Source organism: Pelecanus crispus, chromosome 3 (genome assembly GCF_030463565.1).
Source record: "Pelecanus crispus isolate bPelCri1 chromosome 3, bPelCri1.pri, whole genome shotgun sequence".
Lineage (NCBI taxonomy): Eukaryota > Metazoa > Chordata > Aves > Pelecaniformes > Pelecanidae > Pelecanus > Pelecanus crispus.
The window spans coordinates 128,602,152-128,614,935 of NC_134645.1; the positions used below are offsets into that span (position 1 = coordinate 128,602,152).

General features: G+C 42.2%; 1 protein-coding gene across 1 annotated transcript in view; it reads right to left on the minus strand.

Moving 5' to 3' along the window:
• Positions 1-11,137, minus strand: part of PKHD1 (PKHD1 ciliary IPT domain containing fibrocystin/polyductin) — a 275,411-nt gene extending 264,274 nt beyond the window's left edge. Inside the window, exons 1-6 of the mRNA XM_075707750.1 lie at positions 11,086-11,137; positions 9,899-9,976; positions 7,737-7,881; positions 6,613-6,712; positions 3,197-3,254; positions 1,717-1,795 (exon numbers count right to left, since the gene is read on the minus strand). Of these exons, the coding sequence (XP_075563865.1) occupies positions 1,717-1,795; positions 3,197-3,254; positions 6,613-6,712; positions 7,737-7,881; positions 9,899-9,976; positions 11,086-11,137 (512 nt within the window). The remainder of the gene's footprint in view (positions 1-1,716; positions 1,796-3,196; positions 3,255-6,612; positions 6,713-7,736; positions 7,882-9,898; positions 9,977-11,085) is intronic.
• Between the last annotated feature and the right edge of the window lie 1,647 nt (positions 11,138-12,784).

The window sequence follows — 12,784 nt, forward strand, 5'->3', positions numbered from 1 at the left end:
TGGCAAGGGACAACTTCCATAGGAGAGGAGAAATCAGGTGGGAGAAATAAAGTCATGGTAATTAGCATAATAAGCAAAGGGTTGCAATGATTCTTTGAGAATTAACAGGCAGTTAAGGAAAATATGTAATTAAAACCTGTAATGCAAACATTTTACTATGACCAATGCTTCAGAGCATAGTTTTATGAAGTTTTAATAAAAGAGTTTGCTTTTATTAATACAGCTTGTTCCTACTGAGATGCCTTTCCTTGTAAGGATAAATAGGAAAAAAATCAGTGCTGCAAAATGTTTGGTTCAGCATCACTGGATCATTGCATCCCATACAACGCATAGAAAAGGGTGCACAACACACTTGGAAATATAAAAACGGTTCTCTTCTTTGCTCCAAATCCCGAATCAGTGTGACTGAGTGACAGACTGTTCTGGTCAAGTCCAAGTTCCCACCTGGTATATATTTACTAACACACCAAAAATGGGCAAAGTATTCATGTGAAGATATGATGTGAACGGGTCTGGTATGCTAAGATTTTGAGGTCATTTGCTTTTCGGCTCTCACAAGGTTAAGCTGTAAATGGGTAATCTAGGAATGGAGCATGCAGGCACGTCCAGCCTGCAGTCAGACAGACCAGCCTTTCTTCCCACTGATCAAAGGTTTCACAGTTCCATTAGAGGCAGGTAAACCAATAATTAATATTGAACAAAGGATACTAATATGCATCCAGTGAGCAAAAACGTAGGGCTGATAAACAAGTGTAGCTGGTATGGCAGGAATCTGCACTGGACTTCCGTTCACACTAGCAGATAATTTAGTTACTTAGCAGGGGACATTTCCATTCAGCCTGAGAAGTTGCTAAAAAGCATCTAGTGGTCAAATACCTGCTGCTGCAAGTAAATTTCGAACTACTGAGAATACACACCTTCCCTGGCTCCTGAAATGATCCTTAAAATGCCAGCACAGCAACTATAGATTAATAGTTTATCTTTAAAATTCTCACCTGGGCTTAGTTCTTCACTGCCATTGACACAAGTGCAAGGAAATCATAACTCAGTAGTACCTGAGAACACTCCCATACGTATGGGAATACATATGACAGACAGCAGGTCAGCGTTCATGCTCATTTCTGATTCACTGTGCTTAAAGTGCTGTTGTCCTGAAGTAAATTTTTAACATCTACCTGCTTTGCTCTGTTGCATATAACCATAGAAGCAGCAGCAAATAAAAATCAAACCTTCCTTGAGAACAAAGGAGTGACCAGAGAGGGTTTAAAGCAGTGAACAACGAAGCCTTTTGTCTCAAAACACTTCTGCTTTGTCTTCTTACTCACCAGAGCATCTGCTTCAAACTAATAGTTTTTCTAAAAATGCAAATGGAAGGGAAAATTTATTTAACTTTTAGATTCTGACATTATTTTAATTAGTTAAATTTTAATTTGCTAACCAAAATAAAATCTACAGCAACCAGATGCAATTACAGTACAATTCACACTGAGCTGTGATTGACTGTGCTGCCAGTAAACAAACCAACTAGCTTAATGGACCAGTTGCAATTAGATTAACAAAGTTTGCTGGAGCCCAACTCATGAGCTGCAATAAACCACAAAGGAAGTAAATGGCAATTCTGGGCCAACTGGTTGCAATTTATTGCTGTCAAGGAGGCTGATGGAAGAAATGCCAATTTACAGGGACTGGGTCAAATAGCATCCTATATATAATTACCCATCAATATAATCCACATTGAAGTCCAGGGTCTCATATCTTCCAGCAATTATCTTCCCATAGATCTCTATTAAATTTCCTGTTTAAAGGGAAATAGAAATTGAAGAGAGTCTTTTAAAAGCAGAGAATTTGTATTTGCAGATTTTGTGAGCTGAACAAAAGAAATTCTTGGTCTTTGCAAATTTTGCAGAGAGGTACCCAACTGGCTGAACTGGTGTCTACTCTCAGCTTCCACCATAGTTCAAGGTGACTTTGCATTTAATTCACTTTTCTCAAAACACACATCTGTGTTTCCCACAAAAAAAGTCCATTGCTGATTTTTGAGCAGATGTTTAGTATTTGTACTGAGAAGACATTTTCCTCAACTCTTCTGTTAACTAAACCCCACATTCTAACCAAATTCCACTGTAGAACCTCATAAGGCAATCAAAATGCTATTATTTGTACACTAGACAGGATCAGGGTCTAAAGAAGGATTTCAGCATATATGTGGCCAGCTGAATCACTCCCACCACTCCTTTGACCATACTGGGTGACAGCTTGGTTCAGTTGTCTGCACACGTGTCTTAAATCATTTGAGGCACCCTATCTTCCCACTGTAGCCCCAGAAGGGAATCAGTCTTCCTGGTCCTGTGTCATATCCACCTGCTCCATGCAGCTCCTTCATGCTCCAGGACCCCTCAAATAGCACTGGACACTTAGTGCTACTCTTGTGTTCTTCACTGACTACACTGGGAGGTCAAACATCCAGCTAACACATAGAAACCTCCATACAGACACCCTAAAGCAAGGAATGATAATCTGGAGCTGAAGTGCACCTGAAAATAATTGGAAATGAGGGACAGACTTAAATTTAGGAGCATCTATGTGCTCTAATCATCCAAGTACCTCTCTGCACTCTTGAGAGACCAAAATGTTTTGATTAATCTTGACTTTGGAAATCAGCATTTCAGATTTTTCTAAAGAATCCTGCAAATACAACAGAATAGAAATGGGGGGGGGAAGTCTTCCATATGCCAGTTAACTGTTCAGACCAAAAACTGTGACTTCTCATGTAATTTTAAAGTCTGTTCTAAAGCCCCATTAACAAAAAGGCCTGTATGGCATTACAATATCATCATCTAATAGCTAATTCTTCTTAAAACTATTACTAAATAAACAGGGTCAGATGACTCGAGTTGAGACTGATTAGACCTGTCCATCTGCTGAAGAACAACTCTCTACTCAGCCAGAGATGGGCTACAGAAGCTAAGTACCAAATAACCTGGTCACTGTGTGCTACCCACTTCTCTTGTACACTGTGCTGCAGACTCTCTCCCCTTGTGCAAACCCATTTTCCTGTTCAGCATGAGCTTGGACATTAAGTTCTTGAGGTGCCCATTTTAATCCCCAGCAAGACAGATCCCTCATAAAGAGAAAGACTGTATGGAACATCAAATAATAATTAAAGTGGGCTCCAGCTTAAAGAAAGGTCCCATACCTGGGATGCCAGATGGTGGACTAATTTGGTGAACCACAGGTGTCTGCACAGCAGAGAACTGCAAAAAGAAATTTGTAGTTAAATGGCAGTCATTTTCGCAGCAGCCCAATGAGATCTGATTACGCATTGCTCACAGCACAGTTGGCAACTGCATTTGAGAGACTCACACTTTAGGATTTGTCTTTGGAGTCCTGCTCTGCTAAGCGAGTAAGTACAATGTCCCCCTTCTTGCCCCCTCTGCATTCAGAGTATGGCTTACTGCTATATTTGCATCCTCCTTGTGCCCAAAGTTTCCACCCTGGCTTAAGTAAATTCCAGAAGATATGGTTTAATACACTATAAAATTTCTAAGCCATGCATTATCTGAAGTCAAGACCTCCATTTTATCCAGCTCTATGGCACCATTTTTCTTCCCAATAATATACTCTTAAAAATTATTTCTACATTACAGAAGTGAGATACTTCAGCTAGCCTTTAGCAAGTTTGGCGAGTACTCTAAAGCAGTGTAGCAAAGAAAATTCTTGTATTGGCCCATCGTAATTCAGTATAATACATCAGAGCTGTCTTTGGGAAAGCGTTACCTTGCCCTCAAAGGAAACAGCAAAGAAATACTGGAAATCCACTATGGGATACTGGTTTTGACTTAAACAGAGGCAAAGATGGAGCAGAGAGATTGTGTTTTGAGGCAAGCCTCTCAGAAGATGGGGAACGCACAAGGACCCTTTCCAAGTGGTGGAAGGTCATCATCAACCTCCCAAAGTAGCTGAGAGACACGGATACCTGACATACTTTGGCTGCATTTTCAACAGATAGAGCAGCTCTATTGCCCTTTTTCTCCAGTTGATTCTAGAATCTGTGAGACATTTTTAACCAAAATCACTCTAGAAATTTTTTGCCTGGGCTGACACCAATCCTATTCAAATGGCCTTGTATGTGGGACCACTACTCATCAGTTGAGTGGCAGAGGTACACATGGTCCTCCACATGCTGTTAGCTCACATGGCACTAATATTTTCTGTAAATGTCCCTGTCCGGAAGATGACAAACTGAACAGGACAAATAAACGGATGGCTTCAGCAGCTAAAAAGTGCCTTATGTCCAAATTGAACACCTCGATCCCAGTACTAAAGGAAAGAAAAAGGCAGTCAAAACTCTTTGGATGTGTTCAAAAAATTCCTGCTCTGGATAAGGAGTTGTCTCCGACACACTAGGTATTATCCAGTGCTGGGTTAGCTGAATATTATCTTGTAACAAGCTGACATAGCTGAGATGGTGTGGTCTAGTGTCAGTGGGAACATACCTGGACAGGCAATGAAAAAGAGCTGGATATCTTGGGAAAGCCATAAGGAGAGTTACAGAAAGGGCAGGTGGGCTTTTGGACTATGGTTAGATGAGTAAATAAAATAACTTGGAACCTGTTATTTGGCCCAGGGAACAGCCATGTAGGGAAACTCTCCCCCTGTACCAAAAAGAAGGTGGCCTGATCCACGCTGTCTAATGGGAGCAAACTTGCCATCACTCAAAGCAGAAAAAGCTGCACCAAGGAGCAGCAGGAAGGTGATCCCAGGCAGTGCGGAAGACGGCATCCTGACAATCCTGACCCTGCCTTGCTAACTAGTACAGGCACAGCCTTGCATTTTGTAGGGAGACCTTGGCAAAACCACATCAGTTCTTTATTCCTCAGATATCTGCTCCAAAAAGTAAGAGTATTGCCATCGTCTTTCCCCATTGTAGCATTCGGCACTCTGGAATGAAAATCATTATGTGAAAACCGAGGTCAGATCCGTCAAGGTATTTAGGGGTCTTGGAGTTAAGGTGATGTATAATGGCACCTGGCTTGTTCAGATTTCATAAAATCTATTTGTCTCTCTGCTTTCTTAGGAGCTACAAATACCTCCATAAATCTGGCCTGCAGTACTGCTAGCTGGCTAAATCCTGTTTCCAACTAAGTCATTAGCTGCTCGATTTCATTAACCTTACAGAAAAAGTACATTTCCCCTGTGTCCCCATTCCCCAAATCACCCATTTCTCAGAGCCTTCTCCACACATCTCCAGCCTCCCCACTTCTTTGAGCTCTCTCATGTCCTCTCTTGCACTTACAGATGCTGTTGTCAGCCCATTAGATAGTGTAAAAAAACCCCTCATTTGCAGAATCAAATCAAAGACATCATTGCACATGTTGGCTTTTTCCAAGCTTTCCTTGAACCCCATTCCCTTTCAAAGCTCAGTCCTTGCCTTCCCTGTTCCTCATGGTCATGTTGAAAATGAATGAGTAGCCACAAAATCCCTCCAGTGATGGCTACTTCTGAGAAGCAAAGGCAACAATACCCTGGGCTGGAGCTGGTGCAGAGGAAGAAGCCAAAACTAGCACAAAACTAGGGCCGACAGCTGACACAAGTCTTCCGAGCTGTTCAGACTTGTTGCTGCCTGCAGCAGGCTTTTTCAATCTACTGCGGAGGCAAAATTAATTTTTAATACGCATAGCTCCCAGGTCCTAGTCCCGAAACAAAGAGGCACATTGTGTTTTATTTAGCTTGGAATGTGTCTCATTAACAGCATCCCCTGGTGATTTTTCATCAACTCTCTAAGCTAGCTGAACCACCCAACGACTCTTCGGCTTTAATGTGCAATTTACTGAAAACGCTGGGCCTTCTTGCTCGATACTCAAAGTTAGCACAGAGGTGGGACATGACTTCCAAACACAGCAGGCCCCATCCCAAAGGATGCAGCCATGGTTAAGGATCCTGCTCTGCAAGAGATCCTGACACCATTGTCATTAAATGGTCTAATACCACCATACCCCACAACCTCCTGAGACCCTGTGCTTTGACATTGAGAGCCAAAGGGAAAATACTGGTCTGGGGGGGGGGGGGAGTAGCAAGCTCTCAAAATAACTGAGCAACAGATATGAAATCACAGCTGAGGTCTGAGCTTTCCAAGTCTTGCTCATCTTAAGTGTGGAGGGCTGTCCTAGACCTGAAGGGATGTCTTTTCCTGGAACCAGCTGTGCCCATGGGAGGTATTCTTACCCACGGTTACCTGTCAGTGCAGACTGTTAGCTGCCACCCTGCAGCTTGGAGGGTAACACCAGAAGAAGCCAGCATAGGGTCTTCTGACACAATCGTGTCTTCTGACTGTGTGGCTTAAATGCAGAGACAGTTTAACCTGGACCCAGATTTTTGATTCAAAGACTTCTTCGGTCACCTAGTCTATGCAGTGCCAGACTGATGAGTACCTTGATGCACCTAGTTTTAAGGGACAGAAGGAGCATCCTAATAACTTGTCCTGACATGCAATCAGACATACAGTATGACAGATAATATTTCAACATATTCTCCGTGATACTAAGTCTGAAGTTTGACTCCCCTCAAAAGTTGAGTTCTTTATCAACACTTCTATCCTTGCTTGGTGGTTACCTTGAAAGTATAGTTTTCTTTCTCCACCCCAGTCAGGTTGTTAATTACATGCCCTTTAAAGATCACCTCCACATAGTACAAACTCTCCTGGGGTGAAGACCTAGGTGGAAGAAAATGTGTTATATTATTTTTATACAGATTGGGTTTATCTTTCAGGAAATGTCAGGTCCTTCACAGGGTCTCCATTCTTAGCAGGTCCACTGAGGCTTCCATAGAGCAAAAAAACTTTACACTGTGAACCCAAATTTTACACATATGAACCCAAACTCTAAAACTACAATTTAAAAGCAATGTGGAGGCACAGCAAGAAATTACAGTTAAGTGCAGAAAGTGATAGGACTACATCAGAGCTCTATCCAAATTGTACCAAATGAAAAACACAGACATGCTCATTAGTGTTCATTAATACTAATGAATAATTGTTATTCATTAGTATTAAAATAACCCAGGGCTGCCTGGATTTACAGGGCATCTTGATCCTGGTTTGTAAATTAACGCTGCATCCTTAATGCACACAGTTTCTCAGCACAGCATTCAGCAGAATTAACTCTCAACCAAATCATAGCAGCAAGAGATGGAAGAGCCCCATTAGGGTCACTTTTACAGCCTCTTGAGCTACCCCTAGTCTTTCAGTCAACCTTCTTCAAAGTTATGACAGGATGGAAAAGAGGGAGCTTAAGTTTCCCAGCTGGTGCTTGAAACCATATCTGTTTCTTACTCCATCCATAACCTCTCTCTATGATCTTGGACAGGTCAAAGACACCAGCAACCGGTTAAAAAAAAAAAAAACAAAACCAAAAAAACAAAACCAAAACAAAACAAAAACCCACAACATAATTTCTTGGGAGTTTTGCATCTAAGAATTAGATGTCTACAAACCTTTGATGCTCTGAGTCTAGCCTCTCCAAGAAACCTCACTCTGACTCTCATGCTAGATAAACTAGTGCTTCATTAAGTTGAAGCAAAGATAAATGCAACACATCTTAAGAGATGCTCAGGTGCAGCCACAGTAACAGCCATAGGAATTCCTTAAACTCCCAAACTGTCTGTACAGACACTGAAAGAAAATGAGGATCCTACCAGACAAATGGCAAGGTCTCACCCATACTATAGTCGTGTCATACCTTGTTCTGCATCTTATAGTGTGTAAGTCCAAATACAGAGGAGAGATATCACACGGCAATGTGGGCAGGTCAGGATTCACCAGGAACACCTCCAGCTGGGACACGCTGGCTGAAGAGATGCCTTGTAGCTGGTGGGATGTTGAGCCTAAGTAATCAAAGTCAACCAGAAGAGCTCTGTGAGGACAGGATCACTCACATTCAGTCACACATGACAAATATTTTAAAAGTGCAACCCAGCTTCTCTTTAGGTTGCTATGCTTAGAGCCTTTAATCAATCAATTTTAAATCGTGTATGTGTAATTTCATATTGTCGTGGTTTAACCCCAGCTGGCAACTAAGGACCACACAGCCACTCATTCACTCCCCTCCTCCTCTGTGGGATGGGGGAGAGAATTGGAAAGGTAAAAGTGAGAAATCTCATGGGCTGAGATAAAAACAGTTTAATAATTAAAAAGAAAATTGTAAGGAAAAGAGAGAAAAAATAATGAAGAGTGTGGAAAATAAAACCCAAGACAGACAAGTGATACAAATGAAAACAATTGCTCACCACCAACAGACAGATGTCCAGCCAGTCCCCAAGCAGCAGCCTCCCTGCGAAAGTCCCCCCTAGTTTTACTGCTGAGCATGACATCATATGGTGTGGAAAATCCCTTTGGTCACTTGGGGTCAGCTGTCCCAGCTGTGGCCCCTCCAACTTTTTGTGCACCTCCAACCTACTTGCTAGCGGGGTGGTGTGAGAAGCAGAAAAGGCCTTGACTCTGTGTGAGCACTGCTCAGCAGTAATGAAAACATCCCTGTGTTATCAACACTGTTTTCAGCACAAATCCAAAACATAGCACCATACAAGCTACTATGAAGAAATTTAACTCTATCCCAACCAAAACCAGCACACATATTAAGACCAAGTTCATGCCACCATGCAGTTGCACTGCTCTAATACAATACTTGGTCTCTTCCACATGTACTCTGCTGCAGAGACTGACAGTTACTGGAAGTTTGAAACACCTCAGCCATCTACACTGGAAAAAACACCATGCCCATGGATACTTAAAGCACCTGCAAAATGAATGCCATTTGACACAGTCTTTGCAGTTGCTAATATCTTGCATAGTTTTGTTGACAGGACCTCAAGCTGGCCTGTGCTATAAGGTGGATCTGCTTAGCCCATTTCTTTAGAGTGAGTTTTCCAAAGGATCAAAGACTTTTAATCTTCAGAAAGTCAAGCTTTATCTGAACATAAACTAGCATGCTAAACTTCTGTAGCATAATCAAATACAACTAGAAATGAAGGCTTACAGACAACTCTCCCTTGGCTCACGATCTTCACAGGTGGTTCCCAGTGCACAGACTCACTTTCAATGACATCAGTGGTTTCTTGATTTACAGCAAACTGCACGTTTCCTCGTGGTCCCGGGAAAGTTTGTCCCCTTCTCCCAAGGCCTGGCTGTCTTCCCCCCCCCCCAAAAAAATATCCCACTCTGCTTGAACCGTGATCTGCCAGCTGTGACTGACTCTGCCTGCCACACAGTGCTGTTGGCAAAACATCTCCCTTGAAGACCTGAGCTTCCTTTCTTCCCTCCATTTCATCACCTCTATGGGAACACACAATATGCAGATAAATAAGACTGATACCATTCATCATAGTTATAAACGACACTGTCAGAACTTGAGCAGCTAAACCAAACATACACCTGTCCCAGAAACCAACTCTCTTCCTAATAAATCAATATTCACCACTGCTTAAAATCAGGGCTAGCTTTGTACACTTGGTTTGGGTTCACATGAGCATGGCATATCAATTTCTGTGATTTTTACTGGTATCTCATGTTTACCATTAGTGTTTTTAAAGCTCCAGGATCAGAGGACATATGAATAGAGGAGACTCTCAGCTTTCCTTCAAAAAAATGGTGGCCGGGAAAAAATTTCTAGCCCTAGGTCTACAAAAATAAGGCAGAAATCTGACTTCTTTTGCTTAGAAAGAGCTTAAAAACAAGCAACCATCACCAATAGCTTACGAAGTAATAATTTCAAGCCAATTTCATGTTATGAGTACCACAGCCCATGTATCAATTACTTAGGGTTTGTCACTCCAACCACAAACCTCAGAGTGGAGTTAATTCTCTGTTACTTTGACATGGGTTTTGTAAGAGTTTAAAACTCACCGTCCAGGGTAATAGTAATCCACGTTCCTCCAGCGACACTGCCCTCTCGGGGCTTAATGAGCAATCCTGTGGCTGTCACTGCAAAAACAACCCAGCTACATCAGGCTGAAATGTAATGCAAATATCTAAAAAATCTCATTCAGGATGAGAGACAGTGGTCTGACAACTGTCGTCTTGTGATTCGACACTTCATCTCATTTCTCCTCCTCAGGCACCCAATTAGTTGTATTTCTCATCTTTTTTCCCCCAGCTGTCTCCCCTATGTCATAGTCCTGCTTCCCCTCAGGGGGGTTCTGATGCCCTCAGGACTTGGTGAACCAAGCTATAGTCTGAGCCTCCTGTCCTCCTCAAGAATTAAAATAAAGACAATAAACCTTGTGTTTATTCCTCCAGCTCTCAAAGAAATGTGTTTGCTGACTTCTGTATGCTCTCCCAAACTTAGGCCTGCCCACAAAATGTATCCTCTTCTGGCTCCAAGACAGCCTGTCCTGCTCCTTCTTGACAAAGTCCTTAGGAAAAAACACAAGCCTGGAAAGGAACTCTTGCTTCATGAAATTAAATCACCCATAACTTGCCATACAAGGCCTTTCATAAAGGCATCAAATTCTTAGGACGATTAAGGATTTACATTGGGGACCCTCATCCTCTGAAGCTAATAGAGACGAACCAGTGGCTGGTGGTTTTTTTTTTATTTTGTAGCCAAATATCAGAATTTTCCAGAAGTCTTTTTACAGTGATATCCAGCTTCCTGTTTAGCATTTCAGGAGATTTTCAACTTATTAGCTGCAGGTGAATGCAATCGCACTGAACACAAGTTTTCATCACTGAAGCCAAATATTGGACATACTTGCATCATGAACCCTTAATATCAACACGCAGACTGTGATATGACTATCATCAAGTGAATGAAAACCAACAGGCATGAGATGAACCCAGGTAGAACAGGGAAAATGAACAATGAATCCAGAAATCTCTACTAGCTATGGAAATAAGGCCATGAAAAGCCACTGATAAGGGTGGTCAATGTCCAGTATGCTGCAGTCAATATCCTATAATATTCAACACCTTTCAGAGATGCTTCTCCATGTCTTTCACTCACAGTCAGTCTGTATGCAGCCCAGTGGCACTGGATTTTGCTGGTGTTTTATGACCAGTATGGTTGGAGACAACACCTCTCTATCACCTACCTGCAAAGAATATCAGCTCAGCACTCAGAAAAGATGGTGCCCAAAGGTTCATCTTGGACTTTGGGTGGGGATTTCACAAGAGACTGACTCCAGGATCATGGCTTGGGGCTTAGCACTTTCCCTGTAATTTTAAAACAAACCCCATCTGTATTCTTTCTTCACATTGCAGACCTGCGGGAGCAATGGTCCGTGTTATAGCAAACAAGATTTACTGCAATGTGGAGTCACAGAGAAAAATGATTCATCTCTCACACAGTATATTGCAAACCGTACTCTTTTTCCTCCCACCCAAAAATCTACATAAACCATATGCTCCTTCAAGCAGATGACTTTCCAGCCAAGCTCAGGATGAGCTTCCCCCCACTGGGGCCACATTTCATAAGACTGACTCTGTTTAAGTGGTAGGCACAGGTGAATTAGTGAAAGCAATTACAGGGTTTAGAGCCAATGGTGTTAAACTCTCCTGGCTCTGCGCTGCTTTGTGCAGAATTGTTACATCTATTACATTGAACTAAACCATGCCATGGTCATTCTGGAGGTGAGACGACTTGCTTCAAAAGTGCACTCCTGGTCTAAAATGGACACTAAAGGAGATACTGTACAGCCTTGAAAGCACCTCTCCCTCCTTTAGGAGCGGGGACTTTTTTGCAAGATTAGAGTGGAATGCAATGCACCCATAGTGGGTGTTCAAGAAACCAAGTCTGCTGGTTGGTCCTCCAGGAAAGGCAAACTTTATAGCAAAACTGATTGTTTTTCACATGCTTCCTCCCCTGTTGCAGTTACCATAAACATGGTTTTAGGATCATCCAAATACCATCATGGTCATGAATTCTCAAAGAAAAAGCCTCCTCAGAGCTGCTGGGTAAGAGATACGCAGGGCTGCACAGTGAAAGAAGTATGGGTTAGCACCCTAGAAAAGATGCAACAGAAGACCAACACTCTCAGAGGTGAAAGTCGGGCAGAAGCTTTAGTTACCCCATAACTATGGCAAACACGTTGTCCCCATAAAGCCAACTTCTAAGCTTCTATTTCTTATTGTACCACAAGACCTACTGTAACTACTCTCCCTATATTTCTTGCACATTTTAACATAACTTCAATTTGTAGGGGTCAGAGTCCAGAGCCCTGATGCATGTGAACATTGCATTTCAAAGCAGGTGCATAAAAGTTCTTATAGATTTACTTTTATTATTCTTATTAGGACTTTTTCTGGTATTCCTTACCTTATTCGATTTGTTCTTCTTCCATTCCTCCGATGAGTGAAGTGCAGAGGCTCAGATACCAGCATTTCTCCATGCCTTTGATACCAGCCCTACTGCAATTTTCAGTCTGAGATGACGTTAGGCACTCAGTTCAGTCCCTGCATGGGTAACTGAGTCACGGTGTGCTGAAACCCACCAGACTAGTCTCTCAAAAGTCTCAATGCCTGTCACAGACAGCTCAGAGCTGTCCATTGGGCACATTTAATTATTAACTTAAGCTACTTGCTGATATTAACTGTTTTGTTCCAAGTCTTCAGTGACCATAAGGGAGTAACCTGGAATTGTTCTTCCATTGGTACATGACTAGATCCTCCAACAAGAGCACCATGAATCAATTTTATCCTCTCTTCCCCCCACATGACAGAAAAATTGATGGAATGGTTTCTTACTATGCTGATATCCAATCTGGGAGTGACTTTCACAGTAAGTGGACGTCA